This window comes from Chiloscyllium plagiosum, chromosome 21 (genome assembly GCF_004010195.1).
Source record: "Chiloscyllium plagiosum isolate BGI_BamShark_2017 chromosome 21, ASM401019v2, whole genome shotgun sequence".
Classification (NCBI taxonomy): Eukaryota; Metazoa; Chordata; class Chondrichthyes; order Orectolobiformes; family Hemiscylliidae; genus Chiloscyllium; species Chiloscyllium plagiosum.
This window is the reverse complement of record NC_057730.1, coordinates 29,834,827-29,853,821: the sequence shown is the minus strand read 5'-3', so window position 1 is coordinate 29,853,821 and position 18,995 is coordinate 29,834,827. Positions and strand designations below refer to the sequence as shown.

Genomic DNA, 18,995 nt, shown 5'->3' with positions numbered 1-18,995 from the left:
GGACTTGGGGGAGGGGCGTTGGGAATGCAATAGGTGGAAGGAGGTTAAGGTGAGGGTGATAGGCCGGAGAGGGGATGGGGGCGGAGAGGTCGGGAAGAAGACTGAAGGTCAAGAAGGTGGTGCGAAGTCCGAGGGTTGGGACTGAGATAAGGTGGGAGGAGGGGAAATGAGGAAGCTGGAGAAATCTGCATTCATCCCTTGTGGTTGGAGGGTTCCTAGGCAGAAGATGAGGCGCTCTTCCTCCAGGCGTCAACCATGGCAACACGACGCCTGGAGGAAGAGCGCCTCATCTTCTGCCTAGGAACCCTCCAACCAGAAGGGATGAAGGCAGATTTCTCCAGCTTCCTCATTTCCCCTCTTCCCACCTTATCTCAGTCCCAACCCTCGGACTCCGCACCACCTTCTTGACCTTCAGTCTTCTTCCCGACCTCTCCGCCCCCATCCCCTCTCCGGCCTATCACCCTCACCTTAACCTCCTTCCACCTATTGCATTCCCAACGCCCCTCCCCCAAGTCCATCCTCCCTACCTTTTATCTTAGCCTGCTTGGCACACCTTCCTCATTCCTGAAGAAAGTTCATGGTGAGCCATCTTCTTCAACTGCTGTAGCAAAGTGCTATTAGGTTAGGCAGGTGCTGGATTTTGATGAACACAAATAAAGAATGGCAGGTCTTTCAATCCCTCACAGAAGATGCTGATTTTTGCTGATGTTTGGTCCCACTGGTGCTCAAATTCCAAGATTTCATTGGGATTTCTCATGTTCACACAGTAATATATCGAAGAGTTCTTTCATTCACTATAATGATGATATATCTAAAATTTAGCCAAAATATTCTGTACCTGTGCAAGTTCTCATTTTTTAAGACTATAAATTGCTTTAGCCACATTTATAATAGTACCAGGGATGTGGAACTTAGAGAAAAATCCGAAGAATTAGTTAAGGGTAATTTTCAATGAGATATTCAAGATCACAAGGGCATTGATTAGGTAAATAAGCAGAAACTATTTTTGGTGGCAGAAGGATTGGTAACCAGAGGCACACATAGAACAACAAGGAGGCAACAGATTTGTAGACAGAGCAAAAAATTGATTTGCAAGGATTAAAATATCAATGTGTAAAAGTTAGTACATGCAGCAGTCTCAAGACGTCTATGGTTTTCATGAACAATCTTCATTTAACATTTTGAGCTCGTCATCTCAATAATTAGTTTGCTTGCACACTTCCAAAATAAAGAGTTTAAAAAGCATCTTCTGTTCCTGCCAGAGGTATAGCCAAGGCTTAGATTTTTGTTTTAAGCAAAGTTATTAATATAACAAAGTGAAGAGAGTTAAGGCTTTGTATTTTGAGAAAATTGAAAATTCAAAATATGCTCTCCAACAGATAAGGAATAAGTTATAGATGTATTTATTTCAGCTCTTTTAAAACATACCGAGATGTTATTAAATTTCAGCTCCAGGAATAAGAAGCAGAGAGAGAGAGAATATAGATCTCTGTACTCATGAGATATGACAACTGTCTTGTGAGATGCCCTGTTGGGTCTCTCCCCAGTTTATTTCTCTTTAGCACACTATTTTTTCTTGGTAGTTCTTGCAACACCATACTGTCAGAGTTAAGTTGCATTTGTATTGTCAAGACGTAAAATACTAGAAATTTGGAATAAAAACAGAAAATCCTGGACATATCAGGAAGTCAGGCAGCAACTGTGAAGGAAAATGAAAATTAAAACTCTGACACTAGACCAAACAGGAATGCTGACAACAGAAGAGGAGTAACTGCTGAGTCCAAGTAGCATGATTTAGTAATAGGAAGAACACTTATTATCTCAGAGAGAAAAATGGTAGGACTACTCTAATTCTCAGGTGCACATCCTCTGCAATGTGGGAACTGCAGATTACTTCCCATGTTCTAGACAATCATATGTCAGCCATGATCTTACTAAATTGCACAGTACGCTTGAGGAGCAAAATGACCTACTCCCTCCTTGTATATGTATGTGCACCAAGGGACAGCAGCTACAGCACATGCATGAAGTTATGTTGCACAGATAGCAACCTTACTGGTGTGGTCAGTCCATAGCTTAACAATGCATGACAAGAGAAGGGAATTGGTAATCATCAGGCAGATAAGGAGGGTGTGATTATCCATAATACAATTTGGCTGCTGCGCATGCAAAGTCTTGGCCAGTAACGGCACCCCTCTATTTAAGAAAGGAAGCAGAGAAAAAGACTGGAAATTATAGACCAGTCAGCCTGATGCTAATGTTGGGGAAATGCAAAAGTCAATGATAAAAAATTAATAGCTGAGGATTTGGAAAACAGGCAGGATCAGATAGAGTCAGCTTGGGTTTATGAAAGGGAAATCATAATTGACATATCTACTGGAATTCTTCAAGAATGTAACTAAGAGTTGGGGAAGAAACAGGGAGGAGGAGGAGGAGTCAGTGGATACGATTTATTTGGGCTTTAGGAGAGCTTTTGACAAAGTGCCACATAAGAGGTTAATGTGCAAACTTAAAACACATGGTACTGGGGGTAGCACATGGAGATGGACAGAAAACAAGGTGGCAGACAGGAAACAAAGAATAGGAATAACCAGGTCTTTTTGTGAATGGCAGGCTGTGATTTCTGGAGTACCGCAGGGATCAGTACCAGGAGTACAGATATTCACAATATATGTGGGACCTATTTTGAGTCTATTTGGCTAAAGCTAAGGAACCATATAAGGTACTATTATGTTGTCTGGTGCAGTCAAGAGGCCACCAGCTAGTGGAAAAGACAGAGAAACAAAAGTAAAAGGAATTTATAAAGAGGTACAAGAATTATTCAATAATTACAATGGAGGACATAAATTATCTGTGCGGAGATTTGGGTAATAGTAGTGTAAAAGGACAGCGAAGTGCTCAGGACAATCTTCTATAGCAGAACATTTCCAGTCTAATGATAGTGGTCTAGCAATAAGTCATCTCTTGGGAATGAGGCAGGCTGAATGAAGAACAGCAAGGAGAATAGTTAGGGGACAGTGATTATTGTTTAATAAGGTTTAGGTTGGCTATAAAAAGAAATAATCGAGTGTAATTAATAGGAAAGCCAATTTCAGTTGCATGAATCTGAGATAAGTTAGAATCAAAGGTTTGTAAATAAAACTGTAAATGAACAATGGATATATGGTTCTGGCATTTCTCCTTGGAGGAGAAAAGACAGGGCAAACAAATCAAGAATTCCACTGGTGTCAGAAGAGTTAGTGATTCAAGTGAAGAAAAAGGTATAGACATGATTGATGTCAAGCAGATGAGACAACCAAGAACCAGGGTGAATATAGAAAGTTTAGAGGAGAATTAGAAAAGCACATCAGATAAGAGACTGGCGAGTTAATATAAAAAGGGAATCCAAAAGTATTGTATAAGCACATCAATAGTAAAAGTGTGCATCAAAAGCAGTGGTGGGAATCATTAGAGATCTAGGAGATATACACATTGAGTTGGGAGCATGACTCAGATATTAAATGAATACGTTGCATCTGCTTTGGCCAAGAAAGGTATTGAGCTGGTCAGGTCAAGAAAAAGAGAGATGGTTGTTCAGGTACCTGAATACTTAAAAATTGATAAGGAGGCAGCATTGGATAGGGTGTCTGTACTTAGAAGTTGGTAAGGTGCAAGGACTGGAGGAGATCCACTCCAGGATATGGAGACAAGTGAAAATGGAAATTGTAAATGCACTGGCCATTATTTTCCAATCTTCCTTCGACTTAGGGTAGTGCCAGAATCCCAGAGAATTGTGATTATAACCCCTGATGTAAAGATGATGCCACCTCACAAAGCCTAGTCATTTTAACCTCTATGGTGGGGAAGCTTCTGGAAACAATAATTTAGTACAAAATGAATAGCTGCTTGGACCAGTGTGGGTTAATTATGGAAAGCCAGCATCTTATTTGTTTTGGGCAAATTGTACTCAACTAACTAATTGTAGGTCATTAATGAGTGTGCAGAGGGAGTTAATGAGTGCATTGGGTGATGATATGTGGACATGGCCTTCCAAAGCACATCTGTTAAACTGCCATAATTCTGAACAATGTTAGAACTAGTGAAATAAAAGGGACAGTAGCAACATGTAGTTAATTTTGTATACATGATAGGGTACTTCTTGTAGATATTTTTTGAATTGGAAAAAGGTTTGCAATAGCGTTCTCCATGCTCAGTACTAGGTCCCCAAGAATGAACTGTATTATAGGCAAATTTGTTTATGACACGATGACAGGTAGGAAAGCAAGTTATGAACAGGAAAGAGTCTGCAAAGGGATATACATAGGTTAAATGTGTTGGAAAAGATATGGCGGATGTGAGAGTATATGGCCTGGGAACTTAACCACTTTGGTAAAAATAATACAAAAGTGGAATAGGATTGGAGAGAGAATACTGCAGTACAAAGATAAATAGATATCCGTATACAGGAATGCAATATTAGCATGCAAATTTAATAAGCATTTATTGAAAGGGGAGGTGTATAAAATCAGAAGTCTTGTGTCAAGCGTACAAGCTATTGCTGAGGCCACACCTTGAATATGGTGTATAGTTTTGATCTCCTTAAGGAGGGATGTAATAAAATTGGAAGTAGTTTAGAGAAAACGCATCAGGGGTTGCAATAAGCGTTTGAGTAGGTTGAAAATATCTTTGGAATTGAGAAGAATGAAAGGCGATCTTACTGAAACAGAAGATTCTGAGGGTGCTTGATAGGTTGCTTCTTGTGGGGTAGTCCAAAATATAGGAGTATAAGAATAAGGAACCCTCATTTAAACTAGAGATGAGGAGGAATTTCTTCTTTTGGAGGCTGTTAATCTTTGTAATTCTCTTCCCTAATGAGCAACAGTTTTGAATACATTCAAGGTTGAATTAGTTAGCTTTCGACTGACAAATCAGTCAAGAGTTATGTGGACAGGCAGGAAAATGGAGTTAAGATCACAAAATCAGATCAGCTTTGATCTTATTGAATGGCAAAGCAAGCTGAAAGGGTCAAATGGCCTATCCCTGCCCCTACGTGTATATTCTTATGCCTTCTACTCTTCCAGATATATAATGAGAAACACCAGTGAAAACCTTTCATATATTTAAAATGATACACAAGTCAGCAAGTCTTTTCTACAGTTCTCAGGAAAATTCATTATCTCAATTAATTTGTGCTGCCACGACAAGCAGCCAACCTTGTGTCTCCATTAACCCCATGTGCCACCATGATGTTTAAGGCATTCTTTCCAGGCACAAGCCCAATTTGCAAGGACAATGTTGTGGTTCTGTTCGCCGAGCTGGAAGTTTTTGTTGCAAACGTTTCGTCCCCTGGCTAGGCGACATCAGACAGAGAACAGCCAGGGAATTCCTAGAGGCATGGCATTCATCCACAAACTCCATCAACAAACACATCGACCTGGACCCAATATACCAACCACTACAGCGGACAGCTGCAACTGACAACCGGAAGCGGCAGGGACAGACCACTATAAACACCGGAGGAAACATCAAAGAAGCGCTTCGCAGGAGGCTCCCAAGCACTGATAATGTCGCCTCGCCAGGGGACGAAACGTTTGCAATAAAAACTTCCAGCTCGGCGATCAGAACCACAACAACGAGCACCCGAGCTACAAATCTTTGCACAAACTTTGTGCAAGGACAATGTTGATTTGAGGTTAGTTCCTGCTGTTTCATCATTATAAACTATTCAGTATGTCACAAAGACTATTTAAAAGTCCTTGAAAGACAAATTATAGAAATATTACTTCAAAATGTCCTCAGTTCAATTGCAGATTTTCTAAAAAATTATATTAAAAGCTACTTAAATCAAAATGTGCAACATATCTGGGAAAATCTTCCAAGACTTACCTAAGGAACTATGAGAGGAGGCTGATGTACCCAGAAGAGCATGCTCAGACTTTGATGATTGCTGGGACTGTTGTTGTGGAGCCATGCTCGTCGAAAGAAAAGACTGAGAAAGGGAACCAAGTGGAGAAGCAGATAAGGAAGAAGAAGAATGCAAGGATGAAGAGCGAGCAAGTGATCCTGGAATATTTACAGGTGCTGAACTGCCCAATAACCGCTGACCTGTGAAAATAAAAATAAATTACTTAAAAAAAATACATTCTTACACGAGAAGGCATGATGCATTGCAAAGGTTTATCTTCATTTAATTTTGGGGCACGAACAACTCAGTATTCAGTTGAAGACTTCAAATTTGTATCACTGCTTCCTCCATCCAATACTGTTTTGCTGTTCTCAATCTAACCTATAAATGCGAGAACAGGGCAGATTTGGAAACAAATCTGTAGCCAAGACAGCTACGAGGAGGACGTATACCAATGGGATTCAGAAAAAGGAAAAGACTGCTGAAAGGATACACTAAGTGTGTCAGAGAAAAAGCAATTTTGACTTCATAACTTGCTTAAGGATTTATAGTTTTGGGATCCATACCAGAGAGGTCACCATATACTCACAGCCAACTTGCTACTGCAGTAATGACAGGCTGCTCCACTGACACTGAGGGACACATTGTTTGGATATTGTGCACAGATTTGCACAATATAGTGATCACATTTCCAAAGCAAGTCCTGGGGAACACTTGAGAATGTCCTAAACATGTGAATTTTCTTGGATTGATAGAGCACCTTTCTTAAAAGCTCTCTGGAATTTATATTTTTATTTAAAGCTTGTTATTTTAAGGGTAGGCGATGGCCTAGTGATATTACCGTTAGATTTGTAAACTAGAAACTCAGCTAATATTATGGAGGGGATCAAATCCCACCACCTGGTGAAGATGCTGGAATTTGAATTCAATAAAAAACATCTGGAATTAGAATCTATTGATGACTATAAAACTATTGTTGACTGTCGGAAAAAAACCATCTGGTTTACTAAGGTCATCCAGGGAAGCAAGTTTGCCAACCTTACCTGGTCTGGCCTATATGTGACTCCAGACCCACAGCAATGTGGTTGATTCTCAATGGCTGAACAATTCACTCATTTGTATCGATTATTATAACAGTCTTAAAGAAACGAAACTGGTCAGATCACCTGGCATTGACCTAGGCACCGAAAAACAACCCTATCAACCTTGCAAAATGCATACTAACATCCGGGGGGCTAGTGCCAAAACTGGGATAGCTGTCCCAGACTAGTTGAGCAACAGTCTGACAGTCATACACACAGAATCATACAATGCCCCAGACTGAATCATCATCATTCCTGGATAGGTCCTGTCCCACTGACAGAAATGGCAGCACAGTGGCATACAGTCAGAAAGGAGTTGTCCTGGGAATTAATATTGACTCTAGACCACAAGACCACCCATGGCTTCAGGTTAAACACAAGCAAGGAAACCTTCTACTGATTACCATGTATCGTCCTCCCTTGGTTGATGAATTGATGCTCAATGTTTAACAACATGTGGAGGAAGCACTGGGGTTGGCAATGGCACCAAATACACTCTGGGTGGGGGATTTCAATGTCCATTACCAAGAGTGGCTCAGCAGCAGTACTACTGGTCAAGCTGGTTAGATCCTAAATGACAAAGCTGCTAAAGTGGGTCTGCAACAGGTGTTAAGGGACCCAATTAGAGGGAGAAACATACTTGACTTCATCATTACCAATTTGCTTGCTGCAGATGTATCTTCCATAACAGTATTGGTAAGATTGACCAACACACAGTCCTTGTGGAGACAAAGTCCTAGCTTCATATTGAGAATAACCTCGATCATGTTGCGTGGCATTATCACTGTGCTAAATGGGACAAACTTTGAACAAATGCAGCAACTCAATGAGCACAAGACACTGTGGGACATCAACAGTATGATGCTTCAGCATAGTCTGCATCCTCATGGCCTAGAATATCCCCTCAACTATTAGCACCCAACCAAGAGATCAACCCTGGTTCAAATGGAGAGTGCAGGAGGGCATGCCCAAAAAATGAGGTGTCAGCCTGGTGAAACTAAACAGACTACTTGCATGCTAAACACCATAAGCAGCAAATGATGCACAGAACTAAGCAATCCCACAAGCAACAGATCGGATCTAAGCTCTGCATTCCAGTCGAGAATGGTGGTGGACAATTAAACAACTCACTGGAGACAGCGGCGACTCCACAATTATCCTCATCCATAATGATGGAAGAGCCCAGCATATCAGTGCAAAGGATAAGGCTGAAACATTCGCAGCAATCCTCAGATAGAAGTGCTGAATGGATGATCCATTTCAATCTCCTCCATTGGTCTTCAGCATTACAGATGCCAGACATCAGCCAATTTGATTCACTCCACATAATATTAAGAAATGGTTACAGGCTCTGGGTACTGCAAAGACTATGGGCCCTGACAACATTCTGGCAACAGTACTAAAGACTTGTGCTCCAGAACTTGCTACTGCTCAAGCAAAGCTGTTTTAATATACTTACAACACTGCATCTACCAAACAATGTGGAAAATTGCCCAGGTATATCCTGTACATGAAAAACAGCACAAATAAAACCTGGCCAATTACTATCCCTTCAGTCTACTCTTGATCATCAGTACAGTGTTGGAAAGGGTCATCAATAGTACTATCAAGCAGCTCCTGCTCAGTGACACCCAGTTTGAGTTCTACCAGGGCCATTCAGCTCCTGACCTCATTACTGCCTTGGTTCAAACACAGACAAAACAGCTGAATTCCAGAGGGGAGGCGGGAGTGACAGCCCTTGACATCAAGGCTACAATCAGTAGAGTGTGGCATCAAGGAGTCCCAGCAAAACCAGAATCAGGGTAAACTCTCTGCTAGTTAGAGTCAAACCTGACACATCGGAAGATGGTCGTGGCTGTTCATCTCAATTCCAGGACATCTCTGAAGTAGTTCTTCAGGGTAGTCTTCTAAGCCCAACCATCAATGCTGCTTCATCAATGACCTCTCCTCCATAAGGTCAGAATGGGGATGCCACGCCATTGGGGATGCTCGCCAATGATTACACGTTTTAGCACCATTCTCAACTCCTCAGATGCTGAAGCAGTCCATGTTCAAATGCAAAAAGATCTGGACAGTATCCAGACTTAGGCTAACAAGTGGCAAGTAACATTCATGCCATGCAAATGCCAGGCTATGACCATCATCAATAAGAGACAATCTAAACACTGCTCCTTAACAGTCAATGGTGTGACCATCACTCAATTCCCCCACCAGCAACATGTTGGGGGTTCCCATTGATTAGAAAGTGAACTAGGCCACCACATAAATGGAGTGGTTGTAAGAACAGGTCAGAGGCTTGGAATACTGCAGCAAATAACTCACCTCCTGGCCCCACAAAGCCTGTCCACCATTGGCAAGGCATAAGTTAGGAGTGTGATGGAATACTTCCAACTTGCCTGGATACATGCAGCTCCAACACTCAAGAAGCTTGATACCATCCAGAACAAAGCAGCCACCTGGGTTGGCATGACATCCACAAGCAACTACTCACAGTAGCAGCAATGTTTACTATCTATAAGATGCACTGCAGAAATTCAAAGATTCTCAGACTGCATCTTCTAAACCTACAACAAATTTCATCTGGAAGGACAAGGGCTACACCACCACCTTCAAGTTCCCCTAGAAGCTATCTTGGAAATGTAAGGCTGTTCTTTCACTGGGTCAAAACCCTGGAATTCCTCCCTAATGGCATTGTGGGTCAATCCACAGCTCAAGGCTGCAGCTCATCACCACCTTCTCAAGAGCAACTAGTGACAGGCAACAAATGCTGGGCAGCCAGCAAAGCACACATCACACAAAAAATGAATTTAAAACTAAATGCTGTGGAGCACTTGAGTGCCTGAAACATGCAAAATTTATTGGTTTTATATTGCACCTTTCTTAAAAGCTTTTTACTTGGGATTTAATCTTTTATTTCAATTCTGTTATTTTAGATAGCCATCCTGTGGAACGTGATTACTGATGGGGTCTGGGACAAGGTTTTGGAGCTTGAGCTCCAATCCGCAATGGCAGCTGAAATGTGGAGAACCTCAGGGAAATGGTAGACCGGATGTATGCGCATCTGAATTTTCTTTTCCCTAGAGGTATAAGACAGAGAGGAGCGAACCACCTTCACACAGGCAGCCTCAATGTCTGCCTTAAATGTTTCAGATTTTGTTTCTCTTGGTTTCTGTTCAAAGGCAGGGCAATGAAGACATTTCACACAGGCAGCCTCTTTGTCTAGAGTGCGCGCAATAATTTTATCCGGCTTCAAAGCTAGGCTACTTCAAAACTTAGATCATCAATGTAGTTTTAGATTCCCAGTCATAGGGGGCTCTGCCTAAAAATGTAACATACTGAGCCTATTTAAACTGACTACTACAAATCATTGGAGATGCTTCATGTTTTCAGCATCTCTTATTCAGCCTTAAAATATAGTAACCTGTTTCCCAGAGACTTAACATTATTATTTGATTTAGATATTATTTTGCCAGTTTAAAGGAATGCAGAATTATCTTTCATTTGTCGCAGTGTACAAAACAACATTCTCATGAAAAACAGAGCTTTATAAAATCACGAGGGGCATGTATAGGGTAAATAGACAATGTCTTTTCTTTGGGGGATGGGAGTCCAGAACTAGAGGGCATAGATTGAGGGGGGGGGGGGGGGGGGGGGAAGAGAGAGAGAGAGAGAGAGAGATTTAAAAGGGACCTATGAGGTAGTTTTTTCACACAGAGGGTGGTGAGTGTATGGAATGAGTTGCCAGAGGAAGTGGTGGAGGCTGATACAATTACAACATTGAAAAGGCACCTGGATGGGCACATGAATAGGAAGGGTTTAGAGGGATATGGGCCAAATGCTGGAAGTTGGGACCAGATAAGGTTAGGATATCTGGTCAGCATAGACCAGTTGGACCAAAGGGTCTGTTTCCGTGTTGGACATCTTTACGACAGCTTAAATATCAAAACAGATTTTCACATGCTTAATGTCTGTGGGAACATTAATAATGAATATTGAAGGCGACCAACCTTTTTGCTTTGCTTTATTTTGCTACTGCCACCACTTAGCCAACAAAGGGCTATTCCACTGCCACACCCACCAGCTCACCAAAGTTTCACTCTGGGCACACAACAAGTCCGAGGCAAAATAGGGTAGCAACAAGAAAAAGTTGAAGTCTCCCAGAATTTACCAAATAGATGAAGGATGTGGTACCAGGATTAATCTCTATCTCTTTAGTGAAGACGACAGGTAAATAGTCAGAGATCCTGCTGTTTATTAACTAGTAGGCCTGCTGTAAGAACTGGATATGTGATGAGATAAAAGGTGCGTAAGATATAATCTCCTGTATAGTCAGTCAAATAACTAGCTGTGATACACAGTGCACTCACAGATGAATTTAGGCAATTAGTTAGTCTATTGGTGGTATTGATTTCCACACTGAATGAGGGTAATTAGCACCACTGATCAGATGGGTGTCAGGGATCGCTTAGTGGAATCACCAATTTTTGGGATCAATATCCAGTGGTACTGAACGTTACTTTCGTGGCTACAATGAAGAACAGGTCAGTTAAAAAATGCTAAACTATTTACATGTATAACAGGAAGATGAGGTTACTGCAGTGGTAGAAGTACTGTACAGTCCAAGGTTACTGTCACAAGTATTCCTCCATTTTCCTAATCTTTCTCCATGGTCATGTGCACGGAAACTTCAAATATGCTCCACTTTCTTCCGATGATGACTGAAAGAGCACTTAGTTGGGAGAAGAAACTGATACACTCCTTTCCTAGATTTCCACACTTCAATCCTAGATTTCCACACTTCAATAAGTTTGAAATTGTTCAATCTGTGCTCCATTAAACCATTCCTGCTCAGCATGTTCCAACTGCAGCCCAGTAATAGGTAATCAATATTAAGAAATGTATGCAACAATTTTTTTTATTGGAAGAAATTTTCACTGGTCTAATTAATTCAGGAACTCATGGCATTCAGCTTGGTGCATCACATTCCCCTTTGAAAAGCCCCTGAAAAGCCCCGAACCAAAATGATTTTTGCTGTCTCTTTATTTGGAAGAATATGGGAGCTGAATTTTAATTAGCCTAATCAACTCAGGAGGTCAGGATGGTCATTTTGGTCCATCACAGTTCACATCAGAAAGTCCAGTCAGGCTCCACAAAAACATGCTTCATTCTCACATATGCACCCTCATCCATTTACAGTGGAAGTAATAGCTGAAAATGTGTTGCTGGAGAAGCGCAGCAGGTCAGGCAGCATCCAGGGAACAGGAGAATCGACGTTTCGGGCATAAGCCCTTCTTCAGGAGGGCATAAGCCCTCATTCCTGAAGAAGGGCTTATGCCCGAAACGTCGATTCTCCTGTTCCCTGGATGCTGCCTGACCTGCTGCGCTTCTCCAGCAACACATTTTCAGCTCTGATCTCCAGCATCTGCAGACCTCACTTTCTCCTCCAGTGGAAGTAATAGACCAGTTTCACTTGTCAAACCCAAGTTTGACGTGAAACAAAAATAAAACACATAGGCAGTGTATTAGTAATCTATTTAGTGCTGAAATTAGGTGTTTTTTTGCTCATCTGCTGAATTCAGCTGTGTTCTTGATTACCTTTTAATCCTATGTCACCAGTATCTTGATCCTCTAATTCCTTATCAAGAGATGCAACATTCACGTCACTAAAATGAAGATCTAAAGCAGAACCTGGAATAGAAAAAGGAAACTGCATTATTCAGTCAAAGCAAATTCACATCAACGGGTTGAACATATTCTGTGTTTCTATCATGGGCAATTCATGTGTTGAGCTATCAACCTTAGTCATACCATTATCAGAAATGACAAGCAATTATTGACATTAGTAAAAGTCTTAGTCTCAGAAGCTATTTACACAGCCTCATTGCGATAACAATGTGAGATATAAAAAGTTCAGCAAATGTAGATCTTTCAGTTCTGAAAAGTCACGAATCTTGAAATGTTAACTCTGTTTTCTTTTTCAGACACTACTAGACCTGTTGAATTTCTCCAGCAACTTGTTTTTGTTTTAGATTTTTCAGTACTAGATGCAACCTCAAAAAAAACTGTTCACCTCTTTTAGTATACGAATGATTAAAAGTTGTGAAAAGCAGGTAATGTATAACACATTTTAGCAGCGCAACAATTACCATATTGTACTGCAAATCATTACAAAGTTTCTTGTACATATGAAGGCTGTGATTGAAAAAACTGTCACTGAATTTTATGGAACTTTGTACTTCTGACACAAATTGTCAACTGCTTTCAATAAATTTAAAATCACTACTTTTCTTCAGAGCCACTAATACTGCATTACGGAGGGAAACATGAAACATTTCCTTTAGAAAGGAGAATCTCCAAAAAACAAAACCAGAAGCTGCCCTGATGCTTCGATTTTGGTATAAATAGTATTGAACTATTGGATGTAGGTTTGCTCATGTTCAGACGTTTTGTCACCATACTAGGTGACATCTTCAGTGAGCCTCTGGATGATGCACTGCTAGTGTTTCCTGCTTTCTATTTATATGTTTAGGTTTCCTTGGATTTGTGATATCATTTCCTGTGGTGACATTTCCTATCGTGATGTCATTTCCTGTTCTTTTTCTCAGTGAGTGGCAAATGAAGTCTAACTCTATGTGTTTGTTGGTAGAGTTACGGTTAGAATGCCATGCTTCTAGGAATTCTCGTGCGTCTCTGTTTGGCTGGCCCTAGGATGGATGTGTTGTCCCAGTCGAAGTGGCTTCCTTCCTCATCTGTATGTAAGGATACTAGTGAGAGACAGGGTCATGTCATTTTGTGGCTAGTTGACGTTCATGTATCCTGGTGGCTAGTTTTCTGCCTGTTTGTCCAATGTAGTGTTTGTTAGAGTTTTTGCATGATATTTTGTAAATGACATTAGTTTTGCTTGTTGTCTGTATAGGGTCTTTCATGTTCATTAGTTGCTGTTTTAGTGTGATGACATGACCCTCTCTCAGTTGCGTCCTTACATACAGATAAGGAAGGAAACCACTTCAACTGGGACAACACATCCATCCTAGGACAAGCCAAACAGAGACATCCACAAGAATTCCTAGAAGCATGGCATTCCAATCAGAACTCTACCAACAAACACATTGAGTTGGTCCCCATTTACAACCCCCTGAGAAAAAGAACAGGAAATGACATCACCATAGGAAATGACATCACCAACCCAAGGAAACCCAAACATAAACAGGAAACACCAGCAGTGCTTCATCCGCAGGCTCATGAAAGATGTTACCTAGTATGGTGATGAAACGTCTGAAAATGAACCTTCCAGTTCAGCGGGGAAACCTACATCCAGAACCTCAACCTGTGTTACAAATCTTCTCAAAACTTGCTAGTATTGAACTATGCCAACCACAATCTCATTTATTGTGCTGACCTACCCAATTTCAATTGGAGCAGCAGAGGGGTTAATACAATTGGGCTCACCTTTTAATGTGATTCAGCTCATCACAAGCCAGTGTACAAATAGACGGTGTGAGCAGATGGAATTGTGCTGAGTTACATTAAACAGGTAATGGACATATATCAGTTGGAAGGAGTTATGAAGAATGATAACTTACAGAAGGGAATGGAGGAAAGAGGGAGGAGAATAGTAATTGAAGGTAGCAGTCACGCGCAATACAAGAATCAACACAAAATAAATACAACTCTTCATCCATGCCAAATTTCACAAACCTCTGTCTCTTATTAGCAAGTTGTCCACTCTGTCGTTATTATGAAGGGTGAGATTCCTTGCTGCAGTACAGTTCCACAGGTCCTGTTAACAACCAAGGATCTCACCCGTAACCACAAGTTAGTAATGACAATCTTGATCTTCAGTTGACATCCATTTTCCTGTAATACCCATGGAAGGCCAGGTCACGTACAGTGAGACAGGAAACCCAGCTGCTTACCTCTTCTTAACTCAAATGCTGAGGCCAACTATAAAGAACCCTTCTGACTGAGATAACAGACTCTATATTGGACAAGGAACAGAACCAGCATCTTCACAATTTAAACAAAATAAAACTATTCCTAACTGAATCCACTTGGCAAAGGTGTTCCAATGAAAAACAAGTGTAAACTTTTTATTTTGAATGTACAAGTTGAAATGAAATGTTAACTGCAAAAGTAAGATGCTTTCATAGCTACCAACACAAGTTAGGTTACAACCACCAACAATATTAAACAATTCATCAGTTTCTTCCACATGGATAATAAAGGTTAAAAGTTCACTGCTATAACAGTCATCAAAGGACACAGCTGGCACCAGGTATTTTAGAAACAGAGAATATGTCAACCCAATTAGTACAGTGTAAGTTCATGAGCGATGCAAAGGACTCAAGTTATTCTCATCTGTTCTTTTCTTAACTAGTAAAGCACAAGACCAAGAACATAACCTGAAATGTTACACAAAGAGTTGAATGAATGTTATTTCTTAAGTTACATTGGATGGGTACGCCAAGGTGCAATATCAGTTACAAAAATAAAATGCCTTCACTAAGTATTACTAGCGATCTTGGGGCTGCTGAAAGTCGAATTTTATTAGCATCATTGCCACCTGAAGGCAGAAGGGGATGATGCTTGAACACAGCCAGTGTCTTGTACCTTATCTATGTGGCTATTATTTGTGCTCAAGCCTCAGTACTGAATGGTGCTGACTACTAAAATGCTGAGAATGTAAATTCTCTAATATTCATACATACACTTCCAGTATAGTCTGTTGTTGTGACTTGGGCTGAGCCTTCCCCATCCCCAACCTACAATGGCTCAGTGGTTAGTACTGCAGCCTCACAACGCCAGACCTGGATTTGATTCCAGCCTCAGGCGACTGTTTGTGGAGTTTGTACATTCTCCCAGTGTCTGTGTGGGTTTCCTCCCAAAATCCAAAGATGTGCAGGTCAAGTAGATTGGCCATTCTAAATTGCCCATAGTGTTAGGTGCTTTAGTCAGAGGGAAATGGGTCTGGGTGGGTTACTCTTCAGGAGGGTCGGTGTGCACCTGTTGGGCCAAATGGCCTGTTTCCACATTGTAGAGAATCTAAAATAAGTTCTATTGTAACAGCTCAGAGATTCGGCTGACTCAACAGACATGAACTTTACCACCAAGCCATCAAGCAGAGCTATTAAATTCAATAGCGAAACATAGTTGCAGGATTTAATACAAAAGTGTGTATATCCCAACCTCTTAATAACAAACCATGCAGTTTTTTTTCAGTCAACACATCTGTGCACAAACTAAGCTGACACTTCTTTGTACTTGAAGGTTGCATTGACCACAAGCATGCTTAAATACAAAACCAATTTAAATACAAACCGCACACAGTACAGAAAAGATCACATTCCTTCTCAAACACCACCAGAACTTTGACCTGTTCAAGCTCTGGTATTATCACCTACCAATAAATTCAAACCATTTTTAAGTTATCTTCCTTATTGTGAGTTTTCATTATCATCCAAACCATTAAAATATACACCACAATGCTGTAGTAATAATGAAATGTTGCTGTTAAAAACTTAGCAGAAAGACAATACAAAAATTTGTGAATTCTCACAGTAATTGTGTCCTCAGCTTGACGGAATAAACTGTGCAGTTCAAGACTCGTGTTGGCCTTCTGACTGCTGAGTCACTCTGCACCAGCCTCTATTCCACACCCATTTCTTGTTCAACACCCCCTCCCTCTGTACAAACTGACTAATCACAGCAATTTACATCACGTGTTCACAGCAGCCTAACACAGCAGCCAGAGCAATCTGACACCTCAATGGAAAAACTGGCTGTATTTAACACTATAAATGCCAAGCCAGCTCAATCAGCTCAATACTACAGTGTCACAATGGTTCCATACATACCCAAATAGTGAGGTCAGCAAGTCTGCTCGATATTGCAGCACCAGCACAAACAGAACACACTCAGATTACATAATCAAGCCTGCTCAACACTGCGGTATCACTAATATGAAGTGCATACCCTAATATATTATTAAAAGCAAGAATTTAATACACCTGCTTACTGTGGAATGGATGCTTAAAAATATTTTATAAGTTTAGCCTTTTAGGGAAGAGAATTCAAAGGTACACAATTCTAAACAAATTACTGCTCGTCTTAATAAGAACCAAAAGAACTGCAGATGCTGTGAATCAGAAACAAAACAGAGGTTGCAGGAAAAGCTCAGCAGATCTGACAGCATCTGCAATGAGAAATCAAAGTTAACGTTTTGGATCTGGTGACCCTTCTGCACAGCTACCTGATGAAGGAGCAGTGCTCCAAAAGCTACAGTTTCCAAATAAACCTGTTGGACTATAACCTGATTTAGGGTGTAGGTTTGCTCATTGAGCTGTAGGTTTGATATCCAGAAGTTTCATTACCTGGCTAGGTAGAAAGCAGGAGACAACAGCTTCGCTTCACTTGGTGGTCGCCACTGATGATGATGTTACCTAGCCAAGTAATGAAACGTCTGGATGTCAAACCTACAGCTCAGCGAGCAAGCCTACACCCTAAACCTGAGCTACAAACCTTCACAAACCTTGCACTATAACCTGATGTTGTGTGATTTTTAATTTTGTCCAACCCAGTCCAACACCAGCTCCTCCAAAACATGACTAGTCCAAAGCAGTCTTGACCATCCTCCAGCTCTTTTTATCCTCTTTCAGCCTCAACAGAATTCTGGCATCTATGTCCTGAATTTCACTAAGAACTGTTCATTCATTTAACCTTGTGTCCATAGATCTACAATGGCTTTCAGTTTGGCAAAATCTCAGTTTTTAATTTCTCACTATTGTTGGTAAATCCCTCCCGGGTCTTGCCTCCTTGCTATCGGTGTGATGCCAGAGAGCATTCCACGACAGCAATCTTTCAACTTCGGAGCATCCCTGACTTGTACTCTTCTATCAAAGTTAGTCGTGTTTTCAGCAACCAAGGCTTTAGGTTATCTGAACACTACCCCCTCTTCTTTTTAAGATGTTCATTCAAATCTCTCTTTGACCAAGCTTTTGATTATTTTCCCTAATATCTCTTTACACAGTTATAACACTCCAATGAAAAGCCTTGGGTGTGTTATTATATTAAAATGTGCAACGTAGGTATACATAAAAACAGAACAGCACAGGAAGAGGCCCTTCAGCCTATCTTGTCTGTGCTGACCATGATGCTATGCCAAACTAATCCGATCTGCCTGCACATGATCCACATCCCACTACCTGTTAACGTATCTAGATACCACTTAAATGTTGCTGTCGTATCTGCTCGTACCACTTGCTTTGGCAGCACCTCCAGGCACCTACTACTCTCTGCACAAAAAAAACCTTCCTCGTACAGCTCCTTTAATCTATCCTCCTCTCACTTTAAATCTTTGCCCCCACCTTGAATTTCCATTCTAATTCCCACCATCCTCCCCATCCATGCCTCTCAATTTTATACACTTCTTTCAGATGGCCCCTCAGGGGAGAAATGTTGGGAGTCTAGAAATACATAACATAATCAAGCACAGCCAGTACAGCTCCACCGAAGGGGAAATAATACCAGAAAACCACCAGGATTTCCCAAAATGCAGGACAGGTAAAATGGAACCAGTAGATTTCCATAAGGCATTCATTATGGTACTGCACGTAAGGCAGCTCAACAAGGCAAGAGACCATGGAATTTGGCGTAGTACGCTAGCGTAGAGAGGACTGGCCAACGAACAGAAGATAGTAAGAAAGTTCGCGTTTTCAAGAATGACAACCTGCAACCACTGAACCAGCACCACAGGGATAACACATAAATGCCTTGGATGATAGAAGACTATTGTTAAGTTTGTGGATGACGCAAAAATAGGTGGGAAGGCCAGTAGTGAAGATAACATCAAGGAATCTACAAAGGGACACAGGCAGACCAAGTGGGCAAAAACCTGGTATATGAAACATAATCAGAAGCAAACAGACTGTTACCGCTTATTTCCAGGGGAATGGAATATAAAAATAGGGAGTTCTTGCTACAATTATACAATAGCACTTATCAGATGGTACCTGGAAAACTGAACAGTTTTG

General features: G+C 41.0%; 1 protein-coding gene across 3 annotated transcripts in view; it reads right to left on the bottom strand.

Moving 5' to 3' along the window:
* unkl (unk like zinc finger) overlaps positions 1–18,995 on the bottom strand; it is a 125,423-nt gene that overhangs the window by 13,466 nt on the left and 92,962 nt on the right. For all 3 annotated transcript variants that reach the window (XM_043711632.1, XM_043711634.1, XM_043711635.1), the window contains 2 exons: positions 12,562–12,654; positions 5,866–6,084 (listed from right to left, as the gene is read on the bottom strand). In XM_043711632.1, the coding sequence (XP_043567567.1) occupies positions 5,866–6,084; positions 12,562–12,654 (312 nt within the window). The remainder of the gene's footprint in view (positions 1–5,865; positions 6,085–12,561; positions 12,655–18,995) is intronic.